The following is a 25,231-nucleotide window of genomic DNA, read 5'->3' as shown; positions in this document are numbered from 1 at the left end:
TTTCTCGTGAGGGGGTGATGTTTATGGCCACCATACTGTCATGTAAATCTAGTTGTAAAGATTCAGTTGCAGACAGAATTCACTTACATTTTTTCCTTCTCTCCAGTAGTCATATTGAAATCTAATGTCAAGCTTTTATAATTGATTCTAGTTGCTGTTTTCATGTATTTGATAAAAGTGTTTGGGAGGGAGCTTGGGTGACCTCTAGTTTTAAATCCTGCTTAAAGCAGGAGAACATTGAATCCAGACTTAGGGTTCCTTAGGCCTCTGTCCAGCTAGGTCTTGGAAAGGTTAAAGGATGGAGAATCCAAAGACTTTGTGGTCAGCCTGTTCAAGTGCCTGACTGTCTTTGTGGTGAAAAAATTTCTTCCTTACATCAGCTTGGAACATCCTTGTTTTTGGAATCACAGAGACATTTAAGTTGGGAAGGACCTTTACAGTCATTGAGTTCAACTGTTAGCCCAGTACTTCCAAGTCCTCCAAAGGGTTGATCATAGTTTCTTGTGTTCTTGCCAAGCAACTCTGTTGCTCCCATCTTCATGGTAATCGCCTGGGTACCAGAGTGCTGCTGTTTGGTCCTCCTGAAGCCTTCCTTTCTTCAGGCTAAACACCTACAGTTCCCACAGCATCTCATTGTAGGGCAAGTACTCCAGTCCCGTGATCATCTTGGTGCCTCTCCTGTTTACTGCTGTTCTTCTTTTAGTGGGTGTCCCAAAACTGACTGGTGACCAGAGTATAAGGGGTGGTAAATAAATATTCAGTTCCCTTAATACAGAATTTTTTCTGTTAGTAAAAACAAAGCTGTTGTTAGCCTTTGTCGTTGGCAGGGTGCAGTGTTGATTCGTGTTCAGCTGCAAACCCTCTCAAGTGATTGATGGTTGCCTTGAAGCTGAGTTGTGTAGTGTGTGCATCTCAGGTACTGCATTTGTTCAATTGTGTTCTGATTTAGTCTCATGTTTTTGGTATTTCAGCCCTGCAAAGTTTTCTCTGCCTGCTGGACTGGTTCGCCTGGTTAGTAAGCAGATCAACTGGCACCTCGTACTTGCAAGGTAACAGCTCCTATGCTTTGCCATTTCTGACAGGAGTGAGTGCATTAGTGCTTTCTCTGCTCCCCCACGTCCCCACTGATAGCCATAGTGAGTTGATATTGTGCTAAAGGTGTGTTACTCTTTCTGGTTAAGAGAAATACTGGAGGATCTCGCAGGTGACCTTGTGAAAGAAAGTTCAGGGTGCTACCTAGGGGCTTCTACCTGCTTCCCTTCGCTTAATGCACCTCTCACTCAGGTCTGAATGTCTGTTTAACTTTTGAGGCAAAGTGGCTTGCAGTGCAATCATGCTCAAATTCAAGTCCTGAATTTGGTTGATTAAAGACTTATGACTTGGTAGGATATATAATTTTAAAACAAGCGATTTGTGTGGTAAGTGAATGCATGCCCTTAAGACTTGTCTGCTATTGCATACAGAGAAGTGAGAATTCCAAGGCTAGAACCAGCTTTTCTGCCATAATTTTAGCAACATCAGTGAGATCACTGGCTTTTAAAAATAAGTGCAAATATGTACAGAAAAATGAAGGTAGTGTGGAAGGTTTTAGGTTATGTTGTATATTGGGGCAAAGACAGGAGACCTGCTCCTAAGGAGACTATGTAACTTACTGAAGTATGATAGTTGTTTATTCCAGATAAAGCCATACATAGTTTTGTACACTGCTGCTGTAAAATTACCTGTAAGCAACATCTGACTCTGACCTGGCATGCAGTGAGATTTTAGATGTCGTTCTGTTTTGTTAGTGCTGCTGGAAAAGAGTGGCAGATAGATTTCAGGGAAATGAAGGGAATATCATAGCACAGGTTAATAATTTAATTAAAAAAATATATTTCCCATTTAAAATTTTTTAAATTTATGAATGAAGCAATTTATGTCTAACCTTGGAGAAAAGCACCTAGGACTCCGTTGCACATTCTGTAGTGAATGGACTTTAAATGAACTTTCACATCTGTGTTTTCTCTTTCAGCAATGGTAAATTGTTGGCAGTTGTTCAAGACCAATGTGTAGAAATCAGGTAATATAGCATTATCTGCTACTTCAGCTGTGGTTCTGAGCAAGTGCTTCTAGTAATTTCCTAGCAGTACTTTTAAAGATTTTTCTTTGTTTTGAAGCCTTATATAGTATGAAAGTTATCCATGGGGCAATCAAAAAAGCAGAAATGTTCTGTTTCCTTTTAGTTCTTAGCCATCCCCTATGGAGGAAATACTAAACCAAAACCAACATAAAACCTCCTCAGCCCCCCCAATTATAATTGTTCCAGATGTGCTTGTATAAGTATATAGCTGTATCTCTCTCTCTGTTTTCAAGATATGAAAGAAAAACAATCAAAATCCTCTTAAATACTCTGCACAAATCACTGTCTTTCTAACCTTTGCCTTTTTGCCCCCTCTAGATATTCTTCCCTAATAAATGGGACAAGGAGCTAGTATCTAGTGTTCTTCTCTGTCGAGTAGCTGGCATGTATAATACTTCACCTTATTTTAGAAGTGGTGTGGATTGCTGCAAAGACTGATGCTTTCCCTTTTCTTGTGCTCTCTTAACAGCAAGCTCTCCTTTGCCAGTTCAAGAGCACATTTAGCTGTAGAACAGATCTTGATTGAGTGTGTTTACTTGCTTCACAAAAATCCATTTTCTAGAAGGTCAGACCTTCCATTTATATGTAAAAGAAGCGAGTGTATGAAAATTGTTCAATCAAAAGTGGTGTGAGCAACATAAACGTCAGCTTAAAGACTATAAAATAAATCTTGTGTTTCAACAGTATTAATGTAATTATATTCTTGCATTGTTTCTAAAATTGTAACATAGAGAATACTGACTAGGTTTTTTTTCTAAAGTTATATGAAGTGCTGAAATGATGCTCTTCTATTTTGTACAGCATTACTAATAAGTGAGGGATGTTGGTGTTTATGCAGTGGAAGGAAACAACAAATACTGTTGTTAGTTACTGTAGCTGCCTAAGGGTGAAGCTTACTATCTGTTTTTTTTGAACAAGTAGTTAGAGGCATGGAGGCCTTTGAATTGTGCACTTGGAATATTTTTCTAGTGTTCTGTTTATTACAGAAAAGTGAATAGTGGGTTTTTCTGTATCTAAATTCATATGAGCCTTTTTTCTGCAGGTCTGCAAAAGATGACTTTGTATCCATAGTTGGAAAATGTCAAGGTATGGCAACCTCTACATCATTACTTAGTGTCATCATTGTTTGTTACTCATACATTGCTAATTGGTGGTATTGGTTTACTTTAATGATAATAATGTAACTACTTAAAATCATTGGAAAGAATTTCATAATAATTTTGCTTTGTGACTAGCTCCATTACCCTCCCTCTGCCACTTTTTTTTATGATGATTAATATATGAAACCTGAATCTGAAATGAAAGGATAGATAAAATTAATGGGTCTGGGAAGACATATGTGGTTTTTCTTCTTTTACTCTCTTCTGGGATAAGCTCATAATGCTGGTAGGCCCCCTGAATTTTCTTTTATGCAGTTGACTATTTGTTCTGTTAAAGGGATTATATTTAATTTTTTGCTTTTATTAATAATTTTGTTCCTTTTTCATAGTGCCAAAGGATCCTAACCCTCAGTGGAGGAGAGTGGCATGGAGTCATGATTGCACATTACTTGCTTATGCTGAAAGCAGCGGAACAGTCAGAGTGTTCGACCTGATGGGTAGTGAGCTTCTGGTCATTTCACCAGTATGTGCTCTCTTGGGTTAAATATGAATATAGTAGAACTTTTTAAGGATAATTTCCACTCTTTGACCTTTTTCCTATCATGGCTTAGTTTATGATAAATGCTTACACTATGAATATCATGCAGAAATGGACCAGTAAAAGTTTCCCTATAATATATCCATCACATGATTAACAAAAGTCTGTGTAGCCCTTACAACAGCACAAAGGGTATGTTTTACATCTATCTTGGAATTGGGGCAGATCTGTAGGTGCATCAGATAGGGAAAGTATGGAATCACTTAATTAGTATGTGCACAAATAATTAGAATTTGTAGTACTAAATTATAAATCTGCACTTTGTGTGCAGAGTCAAGTAGAAATCAAGAAATATTGCTGCTAGAGTGTTTTGCTTGGTATGATAATTGATGTTGATAGGCCTCACACAATATATTTTCTATTTTTTATGTTCAGAGGGTTTATTGAACTGACTTGTGGAGGTGGCTCAAGTGTATTTGCTCAGTATATTGTTTTGCAGACTTCATAGTAATAAGATTTCCTAAAAATCAAGATAAAAGAAAATATATTTAGTTTGTCATACAAACTATGGAACTTTTTTTTAATGCAATATAGTAAATCTAACTTTCTCATTTTTTCAGTAACAAAGACACTTTTTTAAAATCCTCTTTCTCTCCCAATGTCTGCCTTCATTTTTGGGTAAAGACAGCAAGTTTTCCAGGCGATCTGAGTTACGCTATTGCTGGATTGATCTTTCTAGAATACAAAGCAAGTGCCCAATGGTCAGCGGAACTCCTTGTTGTTAATTATCGTGGAGAACTGAGAAGTTACCTTGTAAGGTAAGCATAAATTTTGACTTGCTTTGAGAAGGCAGAGTGAACTTCAAAGGAATTCTTTCTACTCTACTTTCTTATAAAGAAAATAAATCTGAACTGATGCATGTATTTTTTTTCCCCTGCATACTTAGTGTTGGAACAAATCAAAGCTTTCAAGAAAGTCATAGTTTCAGCTTTAGCAGCCATTATGCCCATGGGATAACAACAGTCGTTTATCATCCTGGTCACAGGTAAGCATTCTGTTTGCTACCTGACAATGATATGTAAATGATGAAAAAAAAAGTGTCAAAATAAGCATTGAAGTGTGTTGGATATAGAAGGGGAGGGATTCTATACTAAAGTTGCTGTTTAGTGTATCAGTAATAACAAATCATGTCTCTTTCTGCTATGAAAAGAACCTTAGTTAGTCTCACTTAACTTTCATTATTCCATTAGTCAAGTTTTGTCCATTTGTTTGAGTACCTTGCATAAGCAACGTGCTATTTTTAGAATGTCAGGAATAGCATCAAAAGAGGTTTCTGAATGGGATGGGATAAAGGCTGAAGTATGAGTTTAATGGTTGGTTTTTTGGTGGTTTTTTGTTTTTTTTTTTTTTTTTTTTGGGGGGGGGTGTTTTTTTTGTTTTTTGTTTGTTTGTTAGTTTTCCTGTCTGGAATTGATTGCTGGATTTGTTGGTCAGCCCATTTTCCCTAGTGTTCTGGCTGGAACTGCCTGGCTTTGGTATTTGGAGCTGTCTTGCAATGTGTTTTCTCTATTATTAACCTCTTGGGTACAGAAACTGGACTTTAAATGTGGACTGACTGCCTGTCTGCTCTTCAACCCAATGTGGTTGGAACAGGTCCTGGGTAGCTTAGTACTTATGCTAAAAATGTCTCTACTTTTGTAATATTGATTTGTTATATAGCAAGATAAACTCAGCAACTCTCTCTTCAATTTTAGAAACTAAACTTTCTTCTAGATACTTTTCTTCTATTAGATCTGCTAGGATTGAATCTGTCAGTGCAATGTTATATCACTGTATTTTTTTTAATGAAATTAGGCTTGTCTGTAGAATACCAGAAGAAACTCACTGTTGAAAAAACTTGTTCTCATTCTTCAGTGTTAAGTGAGCTGTCATATCTATCTTAGGAAAAAAATTATTATTAATGAGATGTAATGTTCTTCTAGCTTTTTATTTTGAGAGATTAATTTTGTGTACAGCTTGTTCTTTCCATGCAGTTCATGTTTATTGATTTCACATAATTAATATTCAGTATATTAAATCTACAGTTTTGAGGTAATACGTGTGGATTGTGGAGCTTTGGTAGCACTACATGACCAGACAACAGAACCAACCCGTTGTTTCCTTTGATCAGAGCAGGGTTAATGGTTGTATGTCCTGCTACGTGCAGCCAGTTGACTGGCTTAGTAAAGTTGAAAAATTGACGCTTGAAAGAATGCACAATTGGATGCAATGGATGGAAAACAAAAGAGCCCATGTTTTGCCCCTGTTGGGGGCAAGTCTTTTCTGTTTTGAATTAATCTGTGGTGGAAAGCCTCTAAATTTGACATTGCAGAACTCTAAATTAATGAGCGGGGTCTCTTGCTGAAATTTACTTGTTGACCTCAAAAAACCTTAGACGGGCTTGAAGGCAAGCACTTCAAAATTGTGCGTTAAAGAAAATTGTTGATAGAGACACCTCAAAGTTTTAACTTTCAATAATGTGAACTTTGATCACTTAAGTTCATCAGTGGTCATCAGTTAAATATAGAAGTGCTTATTAATGAGGTGAGAGCGCTTCAAGAGAAAATACTTTGATACAGTTTAGTGGTGATCAGTAATAATTATAAGAATTGCATCAGAGTTTATAAAATGTCAGCTGCTGTGCAGCTTACATGCACATGTATAATTGATACAATGGCTTTGGAAAACAGAATTGACTAACCTTAATGCTTTCAGTTCTTCAGTGAAAGAGAAGTAGCTTTTGTACCACATCTGAATGAATGGAAATCTGATGCTTAAATGGAATGATCAGAACTTGTCATATGCTTAAGCTGTAATTTGTTAGGATTTTTGAGGGTAAGGGGTAAACACAAACTTGCAGCCAGACTTATTTTATTTTAGATGTTGGGAGTTTTTACCTACCTGGAAAGCTAGAGATAAGAATGGATAGGTATAAATGCTACAAGTAACAAATGTTTCTTGAATAATATTTAAGTATTTTTAGATGTTAGGATATTTATTCACAGGCAAAGCTTATTGTGGCTGTTAAATATCTTGGTATATTCAGTCTTTTTTTTACTGTAAGCAAACTCCTATAGACTTAAGAAAAATTTTTTAAAAATGTGGCAGTATATGAAACCATAATACATCTTTGTTTATTTTACAGACTTCTCCTTGTAGGAGGCTGTGAAACAGATGAAGATGGGGTATCTAAAGCAGCTGGTTGTGGGATATCTGCTTGGAGAATTCTGTCGGGCTCTCCCCATTACAAACAGGTCACTAGTTATGAAGATGATGTTAGAACAGTAAGTATGTGTCCTCAATTTACTGGATGATTGTCACTGGAAACTCAATATATATCTTTTTTTGAAAGAAGAATTTAATGTGAGGTTATGCTATTTTTGATATGATGTGTATGTCTATGCAGTTAACTTTTTTTCCCCAGCATCTATTTTTGCTTTTTCTGTAGTATGATTTTGAGTTCTTAATTATCACTTATGGTTTTAAAACCAAAAATGACTAGAAAGGAATCTGTAAATTGCCAAGCTACAATGTTTTTTCTCTCTTAGTTGTAAACTGGGATGTGTTACCTGTCTTTGTTGGAAAAAAAATCCAGTTTGTTCTTATATTACTTAAGAACAAAAGGCAGCACACCTGAAATAAATGTTTCAGTTTAACTCTGGCTCTTGATTTCTTTTGCTTGTAGTAGAAGTAAATGTTTAATTTGGTAACAACTTGAGTATACTGAAATCAATTTGCAATATACTAGGATAAATTTCAGTGTTTACTCTTATATAGGTGTCGCTTAGTTATTACAAGCGAGTTGTTAATTTAATTGCAAATGGGTAGTGCTGTTCTGTGATGTGCTACATACTCATGAAGTGGACAAAATTATACAAACTGGATTTTATTGTGCTTGCATTACTTTAAAGTAGGCAGTCTTATGGAAGTTTAAAAATACTAAAATTATAGAATATACTGAGTTGGAAGAGACCCACAAGGATCATTGAGTCCAACTCCTGGCCCTGCACAGGACACCTCAAGAGTCACACAAAGTGCCTGAGAGCCAATGCTTCTTGAACTCTGTCTGGCTTGGTGCTGTGACAACTTCCCTGGGAAGCCTGTTCAGTGCCCAGACACCCTCTGGGGGAAGAGCCTTTTCCTGACATCCAGCCTAGCCCTCCTCTGACACAGCTTCAGGCTATTCCCTTGGGTAGTGTCACTGCCATCACAGAGAAGAGATCTGTGTCTGCCCTTCCTTGTCTCCCCATGAGGAAGTTGTAACTGCAGTGAGGTCTCCCCTCAGTCTTCTCCAGGCTGAGCAGACCAAGTGCCCTCCTTGGGTAATCAGACCAATCAGCTACTCCTCACACAGCTTCTCTTCAAGGCCTTTCACTGTCCTCATTGCCCTCCTTTGGACACTCTAATGGCTTAATGTCTTTCATGCATTGTAGCACTGCTGACTCATTCAACTCCCCTTGGACCAGGCCCCTCAGGTCGCTTTCCCCAGCACTGCTCTCCAGCCTCTTGTTTCCTAGTCTGTACACACAGACAGGATTGCCCCAGATACAGAATCTGGCACTTGTCCATGTTAAACTTCATATGGTTGCTGATTGCCCATCTCTCTGATTTGTCAAGGTCTTTCTGCAGAGCCTCTAAAGCATCTTGCAGAGTTGTTTTAGTATTTTAAATGTGACTTAATTTTTGGTGCATAAAACAATGTATGAGATTGTCTTTCATTGTATGATTTGTTTCTGTTCTTACAGGCACAGAGAAGAGGATTATTAAGGATTATGAATTTAAGATTTTACGGCAGGCGGGGAACAGAACAGGTATTAAGATCTAGGTCTACCTCAGAACTGTGTTTTACTAGCATAATTGTCCATTATTGACTACCTGAGAGACTGACTGAAAGTAGGTTTAAATTTATGCAACTTAGGAATTAACATTCTAAATTAATCAAAAAGTTTAGCGTTTAATGGAGTAGCTTGCCACATATTTTGCTTTCTTAAAAATCCAGTTAGTTCATTTGCTGAAGCTTGAATCACTGGGTTTCAGGAACAGGTATAGAGCTGTAGAGTTCAATATTAAATGTAAACCCTTATTCAAAAAAGAAGGTATTTGAAGCCACCTAATTATTTTTTAATGAATGTGATAATCAGACCATGTGAGATCTGTTAAATATGCTACCAGAAGAAAGTAAATTATGATGATGTTTCTCAAATATATGCCCAAGAGATAAAGAAGAAGAACAAAACTCAGCCTTCTGCACTACACCTGTCCCACTAGAAAACAACAAAAAATCTTCAGCCCACAATTTTCATACCATGTGGGGAAGAAAAAAAAAGTGTGGATTCAAACTAATCATTCATGGCTTAAATAGGGCAGACACAAGGACTTGATTTTTACAGTCTGAGGTAGAATGGAAATGTTTTGCTAAGTAACTTCAAAAGTTTATTAGGGGGGCAGACTTCTTCCCCCAAGATGCATGTGAGCCTAATGAAACTACTGATCAGAATCAACTTACTCTTAACAAACTCTGGGCATGGGCCTTGTGTTCTCCTCCACCTGAAGGAGTGTTAAATCTTGAATGTCATGCTGAGGTGTAGGTGTGTGCTTTCTGTATTTCTAAGGTGTTGTACACAGTGCTCTTGGCTTCTCCAGGCCTTAGGAGCTGCCCATGCAGTACTGCACTACCTTCTCTTACCACTTGTCTACTCACTGTGTGTAGCCTCCATTTGATTTCTTTTTCTATCCCCCTTACCCTTCTTGTAAAAATACTTGTTTTCCCTTCTTTTGCTTTACAAGGAAAGAACAGTAAAGAATCTCTCTACTGCCTTCACTGTGTCCTCCTGAGTGAAAAAATGGCTGATCTGATTTGGAAGTGACTTTAAATAGAATTTTGGGATGTTAAGGTGACTAACCAGTCACCTAAAAGAAGTTGCATGCTTGATTGGAAAGGGAAAACAAATCTTTCTGAATCTTTGTCAAGGGTGGAACAGGGAGAGATTTTATTTCCTTCACTGCAAATACTAAAGATAAAGCTGATGTAAGCTTTTTGAACTGAAAAGCTTGTACTGCATGTAGCTGTACTAAACTTCAACTTCATTGCACTTGGCAGTACTAAATTAATGAGGAAATGTGGAGACTTACTCATCCTTGAAAGTTTTGATCCAGTTTCAGAGATTATGGCTTAAATATGTAAGGTACAGTTTGTATTCTTAGTGTGAAATTAACACCAGGGTTAAAATGTGACAGACACAGACTTGCATATTAGAACTGCCTATACTGGGATTTGATTCTTCATGTTGTTAAGTGACACTTAAAAAATGTGAAGTGCCAGCCTGCTGAGTTTTTCAGCATCTTGTTTTGCTGTTCCCTTAACTTGATAAGCTGTTAATGGAGGCAGCGTTGCCTGCTTTGGTGAAGGACTGATTAATTTTTATAGATAACAGGGCTTGGGTGATAAATTTGAGTGTGTTAATGGCCACCCAATATCTAAATCCAGCAGCCAGAGAGTTATTGCTGACTGCTGAGTAAACATTTACCTCCTTTTAAGATCTGTGATGTATACCACTGATCAGTTATCTGAACAGATTATATATTTTAGCTCTGTGTTTTTAGGTCCTTTATCAGACTTTGGTTCTTTGTCCTTTGTGCATGCCAATTGATTTGTAAAGGGAGAGTTACCATTAGAAGGCATGCACAATTCCCAGGGAAACTACAGCTCAAAGTGTAGTACTCTAGCTGCTTAAGAATATAGTCAGAGAATATGAATTTTTTCTAATATAAATAATTCTTAATGGGTTTAAAAAAACCCTTAATGCTCTCGTTTTCATTTAAAAACACATTTTAGGTGTGGATTTAAGGAGTGCTCTCAATGGCTGCAAATCAGTGTACAACAGTGAGCAGATTTCTTGATTGTCATTGTTTCCATGGTATATCTAGAACTTAAAAAAAACCTAATAAATAAAAATAATAATACCCCCCCCAGTCCGAACAAACATACTGACCTGAAAAGAATATTTTTATCTTCAAATAATACCTACACTAATGTTCTGTAGAAGGGTCGTTAAAACTTCTTAACTGATGGATGTCAATTAACTCTTCTATGCTTCATTTATGTTAGGGTGTTTTCTAAGAGGGGAGGTGCTGGCCCAAAAATTGGTTAGTTGCAACCTTGGACAATTGTAACTATGAACCCTTAATAGAAATTTTTTAAAAGTGAGCTACCAAAATGGAATTTTATGACCAATGTATTTTTTGGGAATCTGCATCTTGCTGTCTTTCAGGGAAGACTAGACACTTAAAGAACTGAATGGTCTTTCTGAAAATGAAGAACTTTGTTGGGAGAGGGATGAATAAATATAACCTGTATTTTCAGAAATTGTCATTCATTGCCAGTGGCACTAAATTTGACTTTAAAATATGAGTATGTATTTAGAGGGTCTCATGGAAATAGTGTGCAGATCCAGTTGTAAATTTGTGGGATTTCCTGAATCCTTAAGAAAGTTTTTTGTTAGAAGTATGTTTTGCCTCTTAAGGTGTCCAGACCTGAAGGAATTTTTGTAGGATTGATGAAATTAACTTAAAAATGTTGAATTATTTTATCTGTATGGACTTAATCTGATACTCGCTATGTTACTGCTTGGTCTGTTGTCACTCAAGAGATTCTTAAATTCTGATTCAGTGTCCTGAAATGAACAATGTGCTCCTCCAAGATCTCTTAATGTCTGTATTTCTTGTATTCCCCCCCCCCTTTTTTTTTTCTTTCATTTAAGAATTTGATTTGTAATATGCTCACCCAGAAGTTTGGTCCCCAGGAGGAAGAGCTGTACTAAGCTGTGTTTTGATAACAGTATTCCTTGGGAGGACCAGAGAGTCAGGATAGTAGAAAACTAAGGCTACTGAATGTTTTTTTCTATACAGAGAGCAACCTGCAGTTTTCCCTCCAAGTAGCTCTGCATTGCTGTCAGGGCATTCTCCTAGGAATGCTGCACTTCCAGGTTTTATTTGCTGTACAACAACGTGGTACAGAAGTTTACATTCCTGAAGCCTTGTTCATGCTAAGATAGTGTTCTTCCTTTATGCAGGTTGTTTTTAGCCTTCCATGCCACAATTGATACTTTTTTCTTTTAGAGTAAGGTGGGGGTTTTTTTTGTTTGCTTTTAATTTAAGGCATGTTAACTTTCCAGAGTGGAAGATTGTACAATTTCTTTTTTTCCCTAAAATAGGAAAAAAAAATTGGAGGAATTTTTTTGGATATTCTTTGGTGTATGTTTTTATTGTATTTGTTTGTTTATTTGCTTGGATATCATGTTTGGCAGGATGGAGTTTTCAAGATGAATCTTTCTCCTGATGGAGCCCTTTTGGCAGCTATTCATTTCTCAGGAAAACTGACGATCTGGTCTGTTCCATCTCTCAGACAACAAGGAGAATGGGACCAAACTGCTCAGGTAAGAAGGATGTACATGTTTCGAAACTTGAATTATGTATCTTATTTCTCTGCAGCTGTGTTTTCGTAGGAGATGAGAGGAGTTCAGGTAATGGTGCATTAACTTCCCAGTCATTAGCACATCCTAGCTTCCCAGTCAACTCCATGTTTTTCAAAGCCCTATACTTACTTTTATAATAATCTTTCTATGTTTTACCCGTAACTGTAAACTTGAAAAATTAAGAAAAAGAACCAGTTATGTTGCAATGAATTTTTCATGAGGCATTTTGGTGCCGAGTAGGTAACACTGTTGGAATTAGACTATAATGCCCTTTGACTGAAATGCCATTATAAAATAGAAGTAGAGGCTAACACAGGTAAATGTGTTTCACTGGTTGAAACTTGAATCTGCTGGATGCCTAATGTATTCTTCTATTTCTCCCTCAAAATTTACCTTACCTTGTGCCAGATGACACTAGAATATTTTCTTAATCAAATTGCTTTTAAGTCCTATTGAATTACTTTCCACAGGAATTGTTGGCAAAGCTAAGTAGGGAAAGTTACTCTAGGAATTGCTCAGGCACAGGCAAACTTTTATGTGACTAGTGTGAATTTAAACACTGGGAATTGAAAGGTAATTAGATTTCAAAGAAAATTCCAAATAACTAATATGCTTTCTGGGTAAAGATAAAACTTCCTTTTAATGTGGAAATGCATTTTGAAAAGTGTAGAATCTGAAACTATGTGCACTAGTATGTGAAGTATTCTGATTTTCTTCCCATTAATTTCTTGACTGATAGATAAAGAAAGGCTTTTCACTTGAAGTACTGTGTGTTATGTTCTAAACCTACAAGACATGAACCAACATCAATTCCAAACAGGGTAAACACATGGGATTGAAATGTAATTTCAAGCTTGTTTAGGAAGGTATTTTTAAACAGCAACCAAAACAATCAAAAAACCCTCAAATTCTGCTCTAGTATTTGGAAAAGTGTTGTTCGTGTATATATGCATATCTGTTTTTAATATTCACTTCAGACAGATTTTGCTCAAGGATGCTTACAGTGAGTTGTAGTGTTTCTTTCTTTTTAGCAATAATGAATATGTATTCTGAAGGAGCATTCAGGACTTTACAAGTCAGTGAGAGTGATATAAAGTAATATTCAGCACTTGACTGTTCTCAGAATTTTTTTATAGGCGAAACTGGTATCCAAGTATAATGTATATTTTCATAATATATGTGATTCTAATGTAATTGTGAACCAAACGTATTTGTTAAATTGACTTAGAGGGGCCTCATGTTTACTTTTAATTACTAGACTCTTCTCTTTTCTACTGAAAAATCAAGTCTGAAAAACACTTTCTGCTTGACCCAAACGTGCTTGGGTTATTTCAGCTACCTGTACTTCCACTGTGCTGAACTTAGGGGCAGGATTTCTGTCACTGCTAAATCAAGTTTAAAACAACACAACTGCAACATAATTCTAAACATTGCAGTGCATCAGTTATTAATGCTGCTTCTCTTGCACTAGTCTTGAAAGGGGTTTTATAATTCTGAAAATAGCTGGGGAAAATACTTACAGAGCTGTACTGGACTGTCACACAGGACGCTACACAGACTCTTTTGGAGATTATTTTGTGTGCCTGTAGTCCTGTGTGTAGACATGAAAAGCAAATGCTTGGCTTTTGGTTACTGGAGAACCTTTATTTCAAGAATCTTTACAGTGTGATTACTGTTTAAAGCTGGTCAGGCTAGGTCTTGCTTTGTGGTGTTTAAATTTTATTTTTTTTTAAATTGTCTGTAGAAAAGTACAATGGTGCTAGAGCAGTTGCGTGTTTATGCTTGAGAGGAGTTTGAATTTATAGGGAACATTTTAATTGAAAAATGAATGGTTCAGGAATAGCGTAAATAAATGGATTCTGTGTTATGAAGATTTACTTGCATATAACTTTTTTCCTTTAGCCAGGCTATGATGAGCTTAACCCGGACTGGAGACTCTCTAGTGAAAAAAGAAAGAAAATAAAAGGTATGCACTACAGCTCGATTATTATTTTATATTACTGTATAGTTAAAAATAGTAATGCAAATACGTGAAGACTGAAGTGGCTTAATTAAATCTCAGTCAGGTTGCCAAAATGGTATGATTTGAATTTGCAGCATGGCAGAGTTAAATGAGTGTCACAATAGGGTTTTTTTTTCAGATTCTCTCTTAGGAATGCTTTTATAGCCATAGCCATAAATAAGTTGATATTTCAGTTGGCACAGGATTTATTTTTTCTTTCTGTGAATGTCTAATAAATCTTGAAAGCTAATATAATCTAAAGATATGGGTTTAAAATTCTAAAAACAATTCTAAAGCAATTTTCTCTGACTTGATTTGCCTCATCAGTCTCTATTGTTTTCTAAAAAGTCAGACTACTCTCTGCAGCTATTTAGCACCTGGTTATTGCATGGCTGTCCCAAGAGTGCAGAGATCAATAGCTATTCCATGATCCATTTGCTGCTGCTTGTATACATCTATATTATTAAAAGATTCCTGTTTCTTTGTACTATTTTTCTTGGTGATTCTGTCTTTGGGTTAATTCATCTGACCTTCAGAGGTAGGTTGCTGACTAAGCACAATTAAAAGGTGATAATCTGACCTGTTTCTCCGTTCTGTTTGGGGAAAGATTGTTTTCATGAGAGGAGTGGAAAGTGACATGTAGGGAACAAAAGTGAGCCTACTCTCTGATGAACATTTTATCCCAACATCCAGTTACTATAATCAAGACAGTCTTGGAAATGCCACAGCTTCCATCCTCTGTGCTAGAGGCTTTTTTGTTTATTTGTTAGTTTAATATTCCTAACAACTTCATCTTGAAAAGTGTTCATATGTTCATTTATCCTCAAAAGCACTGTAGCCTTTTCTGATTTTCATTGGTGTCAGGTTTGTTGTCATGTCAAGGATAGTCTGATAGGTAACAAAGTAGATCTTCATCAAATATAAAAAATCTGTCCCTCTTTGTGCAAGTAAATCAGTTAACTGTGATTTTTTTTCCAAATAATTTATATATATTTGTAATTGACTTCTTTTTTTTTGTTCGCAACGGCTTTATTTAATACAAAAGTGATTTAGTAAAATCTAATTGATATAAAATACAAACTTGGTGAACCAAGGTTGCAAATAGAACAACAAATATCTGTTAAATTAGACCATATTTCTTCATAATGGAAGTCTCTTCTGTTCTTATCTGAGGTTTAATGTTATCTTTCTTTATATGGTGCATTCCTCTTTTAGATAAAGAATCCTATTACCCATTGATAGATGTAAACTGGTGGGCAGATAATTCTGTCATCCTTGCTCGCTGCTCTGGTGCGTTGACTGTGTCATCAGTCAAGACATTAAGAAACTTGCTGGGAAAGGCATGTGAATGGTTTGAGAGTTCTCCTCAGGTCACTTCGGCTCATGATGGAGGATTTCTAAGTCTGGAGGTGAGGAATGTGCACAAGCATGTATCCTTTTGTAATACAGTACAACAATTTGCTTTTTTATACGTGATCCTAAGGGGTGGATGGTTAAACCAGAAGATGTTACTACTAACAGGAAAAGTGATTCTGCTTCCTTATCTGTGTAGATAGGTATTGCAGGGAAATTCTGAACTTGCTGCAGCTTAAATTTCTAAGAAAAACTTGGTAATAAATAACTTGTGGAGACTAGAAGCAAAATTCTGGAAGGTTGAGCCTCAGTGAGAGGAAACTTGAAACAGGAAAGAAATTGTTTACTGTAACTTTGCCTTGTATGTTAGTGCATCTGAAGAACACTGCAACCATCCCTCTTCCACTTTGAAATACATGGTTCATAAAGAGAGAGTGAACACATTCCAGTTAAACATGAGGAGCACAATTAAGACTGAGCCATGTTAAAGATACATCTTTTTGTTTATCTTTATGATTCCAGAAGGGAGTAGAATATAATAAAGGTAATCAGTAATTTCATTTAAAACAGATAACATTACTCTTTTCTAAAGCTTATATTGAAATAGGTCTTAAACATCTTAATAAGTTTAATACTAGAATCAGAAAATCTCAGTACATACCAAATCTTGTGTGTATGTTTTAGGGAAGGTATATTATTCTGGAAATAATATATACTACCAGTGACTGGCAGCCTAAAGATGTAGTCTGAGATTGCATTGAACAGAAAACATTGCTTTAAATAGCTGAGAGTTGCAAAAATGTCCTGTATGCTGCAGTAAGCTACAGAAAAGTGTGGGAAGATGTCTCCGCTGTTCTACCCTGTCTGGGCTAGTGCAGGAGGGTTAGTGTAATGGCAGGTTACTACGAAGCCTTCACTTCAGTAGCTGAGTGATGAAGCCTCAGATCCAGGAGACAAATGCAGTCAGGGTTTGTGGAACAGGTTAAGCAAACTGAGAAATAAAGGGTTTAAAGGAGAAGGGGAGGAAGGATGTTGATTCTGAGATTTGAAGTACTGCAAGTGTAGATGTACTCAGTTCTCACCAAACTAGTTTGGGTGTACTAGGTGGATGATTCTTGTTCATCTGTTCTTTGCAGTGTGAGATAAAACTTGTTCCAAAAAGACTGCGCCTGGAGAGCAGGCCTGGTGATGAAGATGAAGGAGAAGACGACTCTGACTCAGATGATGAAACTTCTGCTAAGGACAGATACTTCAGCTACCTAAAGCAAGGCCTGTACTTTGTGACAGAAATGGAACGATTTGCTCCTCCACGGAAACGACCACGAACTATCACGAAGAATTTCCGCCTTGTCAGCTTAAGATCCACAACTCCAGAGGAACTGTACCAGAGAAAAGTAAGTCTAGAAGGAAAGGTTACATCTCTGTTAATCAGCTTTATTTGATAAAAGGAAAGAGCTTTTTATTTTTCTTTTAATTTCCTGCTGTGTTAACAAAAGGACTCATGCACGTATTTCTGAGAGTCTCTTAAATGACAATGTGCTCTGTCACCTAATCAAAGGGATCCTTGTTTAAAACTTGTATTATAATGACTGAAATGATGTTCTCAGTGGGAGACACTGTACATCATTGGCTTGGCTAAACTTGGACATCTCCTCGTGTTTGCATGTGGTGAAAGACTTGGTAAATATATTGGATGAAATCAGTTCAACTTCTTGTTGGCCCCAGAGTGGGCTGACTTACAGTCTGATGTGACTGTTTCGCATGGTTTTTCAGATATATGTACAAATTAGGCCTGTGACTCATTCTTACCAAACAGATACTGCTTTGTTTTTAGGGCTTATGGACAGACTACTTTATCTAGGCCATTCCAGTTCTGATCAGTAAATCAGCCCCCTTTGGAACTGTTACAGTTCCCAGGGAATGCTGATGTCATATTAAATATGATGTATACCTAATATGATGTTACTTAAATAACGTCTTCCTTTCATTTGGGGGAAAAATCTCTGATTTTCTCGAGGTGTCCATCAGACCCAAGTCTTACTCGTCTGTATCTTGAACCAATCTCTTTCCTACCTGCTTAAGCACACCCACAGTAATTACCTCTCTACCTCTTTAAACACACAGAATTAACAATTGATTGTTTAATATGGAAATCTGATGACTTTCATTTTCATGTGTTTGCTTTTCAGATTGATAATGAAGAATATGGGGAAGCTTTGTCTTTGGCTCAAACATATGGCCTTGATTCTGATCTTGTGTACCAAAGACAGTGGAGGAAGTCAGCAGTTAATGTTGCTTCAATTCAAGACTACTTGGTGTGTTGTGGTTTTTTTTAGGCTTTCTTATCAGAATGACCGTGTTATCTTTACAGAAATGGAATTCTAAATTGTATTCTAATTTATGCAATGTAAGTTGATGGCAGCTTGAAGAATTGTCTTGCAAATTCTATTTCATGTCATGTGTAAGAGAGCAGTTAAACTGAAGGTCTGATCTAGAAACCTTGGCAGTTAATGAAAGTCTTTCTTTTGGAATATCTTCTAATTTCTGTTAATAGCAAAACACTTTCTGTGTGTAATCTCTTCCCCCACGTGCAGCAGTAGATTATTGCCTGGCAAATGAAGAATAATAATTGGAAATACCAAGTATTTAAACTTCCAATTATTTTTGAAAATAAATAGGAAAGGTGCAGTTAGTATCAGTGGCTTTATGGCAAAGCTTGAATAACTAAGCTTACAGTGAACTTTGTTAACTGTAACTGAGCTTTTCAGTAGAATTCAACATGGGGTCTTTTTTGGCTCGGAAGAAACACTTCTAACTTAGCAGACAAGTGGTGTTGAAGTTGTACAACCTCATGGTTGTGGTAAAGTATTAGTAGTACAGGTACGGTATTAGGATAGTATGCTAGCATATAGTTTAGTATTAGTCTAGTAGGTATGGTATGGTATTAATAGTATAGGTGTATAGGGATATAGGTATATTAATGTATATATAGTAGTATAGGTATGCTAGTATAGGCCAAAGTATTCCAAGAGATAAGGGGAATATAATTTTTTTTTCAATCAGATATTGACTGAATGTCAAAATTCAGCCATTCTCTATGTGGTCTGTAATGTCAACTGAAGATCAGCAAGTAAAGCAAATAGATTTTATAATTGTGGTGCCTTTTCTGTCACAGAATTCTATTGGCATGTGAAGAGGATGATATTGAAAATTACTCTAGTGCTATTGTGGAATACATACACTTGGTTTATAAACCTGTGTTTTACCCCCAAACCATCACATTTTATTTAGTGTAAAGAGGAGTGGTATTAATTAGAAAGTACAAATAATAACTTCTCTTCCAGTTGTTGTGAAAGTTCTAAATCATTTGGTATTTCTTCGCCCTTTTTTGCCACATATACTCTGAGGGGATTGTGTTTATTTCATTCTCTTTTGTTGGTTTGCATTGTCAGTCATCAGAGGAAATCAACATTTTCTTAAGTGGAAGAAATACATCAGGAGTATTGAATGTGATCTCTGGTTCCATTGCTTCAGATTGGACCATGTAACATTGTGTCTGTGCTCTTGTTCTTGGACAGAGCAAAATCAAGAAACGTGCATGGGTTCTTCATGAGTGCTTGGAAAGAGTTCCAGAAAATGCAGATGCTGCCAAGAAGCTGCTTCAGTATGGCTTGAAAGGCACAGACTTGGAGGCTCTTGTGGCCATAGGAAAAGGAGAAGATGGTGGCAGGTTTGGGAAGAGTTTTTTTTTTTTGTTTGTTTTCTTTCAAAAGAATGGTGTATAAAATATTTTACAATAATTTGGTAATTTTTTTTTCTTATCAACCACTAGTGAAAATATTGAGAAGCTTTTGCATGACATAAATGTAATGCTTTGACTCAGACTATCCTATAGAAGTCCACAAAATACCTGTAATATCTGTGTTTATATAAAATGTAGTGTTCATTATGAATATATTCCCTGTGATTTCTCTTGCCACTTCTGGAGGCAACTAACCCTATAAATGTGTTTTGTTATGTGTCTTAATTGCATTGATCAAGCAGAAGCAAGACACAATCGAGACAATTCTCCTCAGTGTTCAGTTTCTGGTGGTGGAAATAGAAAGAGGCTGTTCTTTCTTTGTGCAGTCATCTATTACCATTGTGTGCTGTAGAGCTGCTGCCAATCCCACTGCTAGCTGTGGAATTAGGAAACTTTTATCAAGTTTGGTTCTGGTATATTTTAGGGAGGGAGTGGAAACAAGAGTTGATGTCTCTTGTTGGCTTGTGATGAGTCCTTGCTTGTTTACAACTCAAAAACTCAGTATTTTTGTATAAATGTGTTCATTTTTAGTCAAAACATAGACAAAAAGCTGTTTCAATATGTCTCTTCAAAAATTAGTTCACCATACATATGTGTTTTTTTTTGGTCCTTCATTGCATAGATTGTTGGTTTTGTCTTCCAGATTTATCTTACCAGGGGAGGTGGACATTGAAATTCCCTATGAAGACTTTTTGTCACCAGATGAAGAAATGGATACTAGAAAGGAAAAAGAGGCCAAGAAGCGTCAAGAACTGCTATTATCAGTAAACTTCTCAAAGTAAATGAAATGTTAGGTCATGTCTTATTCAGAATTATAGGTTTAAAATAACTACACTGTTGCAAGAACACAATTACTCTCATATATATTATTCCTAATGGAAAAGTGATTTAAATTTTAGTTGGCATTGTCTTGTGTCAAAGTTCTCAGTTTACTTAATTTCTTTATATATTTCAGTGCACAAAGTCATTAAAATGTGTAACCTTTGTCTTCATATGCACACGACATAAAATATTAATGGCAAACATGAAAATTTCTGTTCTGAACACAGGCTGACACTGGAACAGAAGGAGCTCTGCCGTAGCAGACTGAAGCTGTTGACTTACCTTGATCGTCTTGAGACCTACGAGGTGAGTTCTTCTGAGTTCTCACTCCACAGCATTCCAGCAACTTTTGCATCACATCATCATATATTTTTTTGTTATTTATTATGGTATTCCTGTTTATGGTCTTGAAAGGCTACAGTCTGTCACTGGAGAAAAGTAAGATGTGTACTGTTTAAGTGACTGTGTTTCTCCTGCTTCACTGTTTCAAAAGACTGGCTTCTAGTCTTGAGAGGTGCAGTTGGGCAGAGGCCTGTTTTGAACATCCTGTGTCTCCAGGGAACTGAGTTATGCAACAACATGGGATGTAGAGTTCAGGCAGGATAAGTGTGATTTCCCTGTGAGTTGAATTGGCAAGTTCTGTGCAGGTCCTCTAACAAATCTTTTTCTTCCATGAGCTTACCAAAGTGAAAGCTTTTGGAATGTCAGGCTGTATTTTACTAAGTTTTTAAATTTTAAATTTGCAGTTGTCAATGCACACACTCACATTAGGGCTTTTACCACATCTCTGTATCTAAAACCTTATTAAAATAAGGCAGAGAATTGTCTTAGCTTATCAACGAAAAATGCTTTTTTTTTCATACTGAAACAAAAAACCCAGCATGCTTTTCAGCATATATCTCACACTTACTCATCCTAGAATAAAAGATCTGTAGACTTTTTGATGCTTTTGTAAATCTTGCATAAAAAGCAGTTTCTCTTTTCTTTTTTTTTAAGGAAATCCTTGGAGGGCCTCATGCAGCTGAGCAGCATTATGATGGAGAATTCTTTAAGAAGTTCAGAAATCAGAATATTGTACTTTCAGCAAGAACTTATGCTCGGGTATTAATATTTATGTTGCTGGAATGCAATGTTTTGGTATTGCTGTTTGCACTTAAGTGCTTTTTCCTCCTTCATTTGAACTTGGTTGAATCTCAATGGAAATTTAAGAGGGGTGTCTTTGATTTCAATGAAATAAATGCTGTGACCCTGACCTTATTTTCTTTGTTGCTAAAGAAAATTTTAAAATGAACTGTTTGTTGTATTACCTAAGCTTTCTTGCTCATTTTCAGTCTAAATCAGTTTAAAGTTCTGCAACTTACTGTTCTCTTCTTTAGGAAAGCAATGTCAGAGCTCTGGAAATTTTGTTCACTTTCCATGGATCAGCTTTACTTCCCCACAGACAGGCAATTCTCTCCAATTTCCCTGAGACTACTTCACCACATGAGTATGCTTTGCTGTTACCTGAAGCTTGGTAAGGATGCATCAGTAGATATTAACTCAAAGAAAGATTATTTTTCGATTAATGCATAAATTAGTTTCCATGTATGGCAGTCTGCTTTTGGTTATTATCTGCAATCAAGAGGTCAACTTTGTCTGTATAGATCTTGACTTGACCAGTCATCATTTTCTGCTTTACTTTGTGCCATTTGTGGAATCTTTTTGGTCATTAACAGGAAAGTAGGGATTTTGAAGCTGCTTTGCTCCATTCCATATCTAAAAGGAAACATGGACTTTTCTGACTTGAAACTGCCCAGATTTGTACATGTGTAGTATGGATCTTTAACTGGTTTGTGATAACAGCCAGCATTAGGAAGTAAATTATACAAGTGTTTAGGTCCCTGGAAGCAAGTACATTTTTCTGGATTTGTGTTGTGAAGTAATTTAATACTTAAGCTCTCAGTATCATTAGATACTGATTCTTGTTCAACTTGGTAAGGAAGAATTATGAAAAGCTATAAATGCAGACTTTCGTACTGTTTCATTTCAGCATAAAAGCTTATTTTACTGTAAATTTCATCAAATTTTTCATAAGAGAATCTTCCTTGAAGATGATAATTATGTTCTGTATATTAATTAGAAGAATTTTTTGCTTCTAGAGTGTTTCATTTTGACAGTTCAGTTATGAAATTAGTTTTGAAGCATATTGTTCAGTGCTCATGAAGAGAGGGACAGATTTCATTATTTAATATTTTACAATAGGACTTTGAAGCCTTACTTCAGAGGGAAAGTTTCTGGAGGACCTAACAATTTTTTTTTTGTGGTCTTCCATCATTGTAGTTAAGTTTTTACTTCAAGGTTTTACCAGTCCCATTTGAGCAATTCTCCATTTAGAATAGGGATTTTCAATTCATCAAGTTATTCCCCTGACGCTTTTCCTAACTTACAATACTTAACAGCTTTGTCCTCTCTGAGGAGAAAGAGCAGTCTTCATTTTATGATAGCTGATGCTTCCCTTTCTATTTTTTGGTAGTGTTATGAACACATTTAGTGATTTAGTTAAGGTGTGAAAACATTTGTTTCATTCATTTCTTTAAGGTAACAGGACCATAAAGAGAAATTAGTGCAGTGTTTATAAAATTGGTAAAACATATTCCAAATCTTTCTCTTTTGATAAGGTTTATAATGTGAGACATAGGAAAGAATGGTCATCTTAAATGTGGTTATGATCTATAGTTGGTCATAAATAGTTTCCTCTTCTTTCTGAAGGGTTGTTATTGGGTTCAGAGGGTTTTTCTTTTCATTTTTTTATTTTGTTTTTTGGCTTGTTTACAAAACTGACTTATGTGCCAAGAGGCAAAATGACAGCTAAAATAAAACGTTTCGCTAGTGATCTAGTAGAAAAGATGTGAAATTATGGGGTAAGAGTTTAGTTTTGTCCGCTATTGAAAATGAAAGTGTGTAGTTTGGATCTTTATTCTCTCAGCAGACAGAACTTTCCAGTGCCAGGATCAGGTATGTGCAGGTTCATACTTTTTTCCCCCAGATTACAGAATAGACAATACTGTGTGTCTTTTGAAGTTTTTGTCTTCAGACAACTACAAAATGAGAATGCAATCAAACCCTATATACATAAATTCCATATACTTATTAAAAAACCCATAAAAATATGCTGTGTATTTGATCTCACCTTTTTCTAAAACTGCTTCTCTGTTACAAAACTGATTGCTCACATAATACTGTTAAATATACTCCCTAAACCACCATTTTATTAATGTAATGAAATTAAATTAAATAAGTACAGATGACAATATCTATTAATGAGAATAATACACTAATGAAATAGACTTAAGTTATACAAAGTAGAATTTTCTTACTATTTTCAGAAGGTGTTTTATGAAATGGGATGGGTTTCCCCTTCTCCCCCCCCACTTCAAATAGCTTCAGCTTCTGGCAATTCTTGTTTCACAAGAATCAAAGAGAATTGAAGTTCTTGGTCATTTTTTGTGAGTTTATTATCATTTTAGCTTGAGCATTTGTTCTTTAAAGAATTTATGATTTTGGATAGAATTACTGACATTCTGTAGATATGTTGTCATTGATATGAAATGTAGTTTAAATGAGTGCTATTTTTTTTCTTACTAGAAGACAGTATGTACACATAATTTGCTGTAAATTAATTAATTGAGCAAGATTACGATACAATTTATTCATTCCCACAGAATGTTAAAAAGTTATAAGTACTGACTGTAATTAATACAGTTCTGAACAAAAGAAAAACATCACAAAAATATAAACCCCAGTGTTTCAATTGGTAGAAAAAATGTTGGCAGCATTACCACTCAGTCTCTTTAGCTTATGTAGCTTGTAATTAGAGGAGTCTCAGGATAAGCAGTGAGAATGAATGAATCTAAGCTGATGAACTTTGACTTCAGGCAAATCTTGTACAGGATTCTGAGTCAGGAAAGAACTTGGTCTGGTTTTCCTTTTGAAATTTCACACTGTTGCAGTTGTGAAATAGGGTGTATCCTGCAGAAGGTTGTTTTTTACTTTCAGATGCAAAAAAGGCTGCTCTTTCTCATGATTTCTTTTAGATCCTTGTTTTTTTCTGAAAACTCTTGGTCACAATGTTTATAGCAGGAGATTTCAGTAGGGTGCTTGGTCGCTGTGGTGCATGTGATGAGGTGGTATAAATGAGCACCTCCATCTACAGCCAGGGTGAGAGCACTGAAACACAGCTGCTTGCTGTGAACCCCCACCAACATGAATGCATGTGCAACTGCTATATATGAAGAATTTCCTAACCTATAAGAAATGTTTTTGTAAAGGTTGTGTTATAACTGCCTTTTCCTTTCATCTGTATCCACCAGTTCAGCTGCAGATAGTAAATTCAAAGTACCTACTTAAGGAAAGGCTTGTTTGGTTAGTGCATTCTGTGGGCATAAAGCAGGCGTTTTTCTTTTTACTCACACATGTCATTTATATTAAGATGGCATTTAAAGGCTGGAGTTGCAAAAATTTGAGGCCTTGTCAGTCAAGGAAGAACTGGCATAACAAATGGAGAAAAAAAGTAGACGATTTTTTTTTCCTTCTGTGACAGGTTATTAGGAAATATTTTTTTCCCTGTATCTGCTTGTAAAAAGTCTCAAATGGTAGATATACTTTTGTTTCTCAGTTTTGGCACATATTTTATAGCTTAGCATCTTCAGGGGTTACTCAGAACAGTTCAGGAGTTCTCTGTCTAAGCAGGGAATTCATGCATTCATGAGACTCATGCAAAAGACTGTGATTTAAGTAAGCTCTACTCTGAGTTGAGAAGGAATCTGAAATACTTTGACACATTGGTGACTGTAAATGCTTGTCAGGTTCAAACGGGTGTTGTGATAGATGGACATTACTAAGTAATGTGTTTTTGCAGAATTGGGATTGTAATGTTTTCCTACTTCTTTTCATATTATTTCTCAGCTTCTTTTGTAATGATGGCTCCTGTGTCTCTGCTGTCT

The 25,231-nt window shown here is 36.1% G+C and overlaps 1 protein-coding gene across 2 annotated transcripts in view; it reads left to right on the top strand.

The window, feature by feature from the left end:
* NBAS (NBAS subunit of NRZ tethering complex) overlaps positions 1 to 25,231 on the top strand; it is a 160,743-nt gene that overhangs the window by 6,088 nt on the left and 129,424 nt on the right. For both annotated transcript variants that reach the window (XM_085056878.1, XM_085056877.1), the window contains exons 4-21: positions 972 to 1,049; positions 2,012 to 2,059; positions 3,162 to 3,205; positions 3,609 to 3,742; positions 4,442 to 4,575; positions 4,704 to 4,802; positions 6,942 to 7,080; positions 8,542 to 8,607; positions 12,103 to 12,231; positions 14,173 to 14,236; positions 15,488 to 15,681; positions 16,762 to 17,019; positions 17,815 to 17,940; positions 19,204 to 19,355; positions 20,071 to 20,205; positions 20,477 to 20,555; positions 21,246 to 21,350; positions 21,626 to 21,762. In XM_085056878.1, the coding sequence (XP_084913004.1) occupies positions 972 to 1,049; positions 2,012 to 2,059; positions 3,162 to 3,205; positions 3,609 to 3,742; positions 4,442 to 4,575; positions 4,704 to 4,802; positions 6,942 to 7,080; positions 8,542 to 8,607; positions 12,103 to 12,231; positions 14,173 to 14,236; positions 15,488 to 15,681; positions 16,762 to 17,019; positions 17,815 to 17,940; positions 19,204 to 19,355; positions 20,071 to 20,205; positions 20,477 to 20,555; positions 21,246 to 21,350; positions 21,626 to 21,762 (2,121 nt within the window). The remainder of the gene's footprint in view (positions 1 to 971; positions 1,050 to 2,011; positions 2,060 to 3,161; positions 3,206 to 3,608; positions 3,743 to 4,441; positions 4,576 to 4,703; positions 4,803 to 6,941; positions 7,081 to 8,541; positions 8,608 to 12,102; positions 12,232 to 14,172; positions 14,237 to 15,487; positions 15,682 to 16,761; positions 17,020 to 17,814; positions 17,941 to 19,203; positions 19,356 to 20,070; positions 20,206 to 20,476; positions 20,556 to 21,245; positions 21,351 to 21,625; positions 21,763 to 25,231) is intronic.

This window comes from Lichenostomus cassidix, chromosome 3 (genome assembly GCF_008360975.1).
Source record: "Lichenostomus cassidix isolate B80296 chromosome 3, HeHo_3.0, whole genome shotgun sequence".
Taxonomy (NCBI): Eukaryota; Metazoa; Chordata; class Aves; order Passeriformes; family Meliphagidae; genus Lichenostomus; species Lichenostomus cassidix.
The sequence above is the reverse complement of the archived record's forward strand: the minus strand, read 5'-3'. Positions and strand labels throughout refer to the sequence as shown.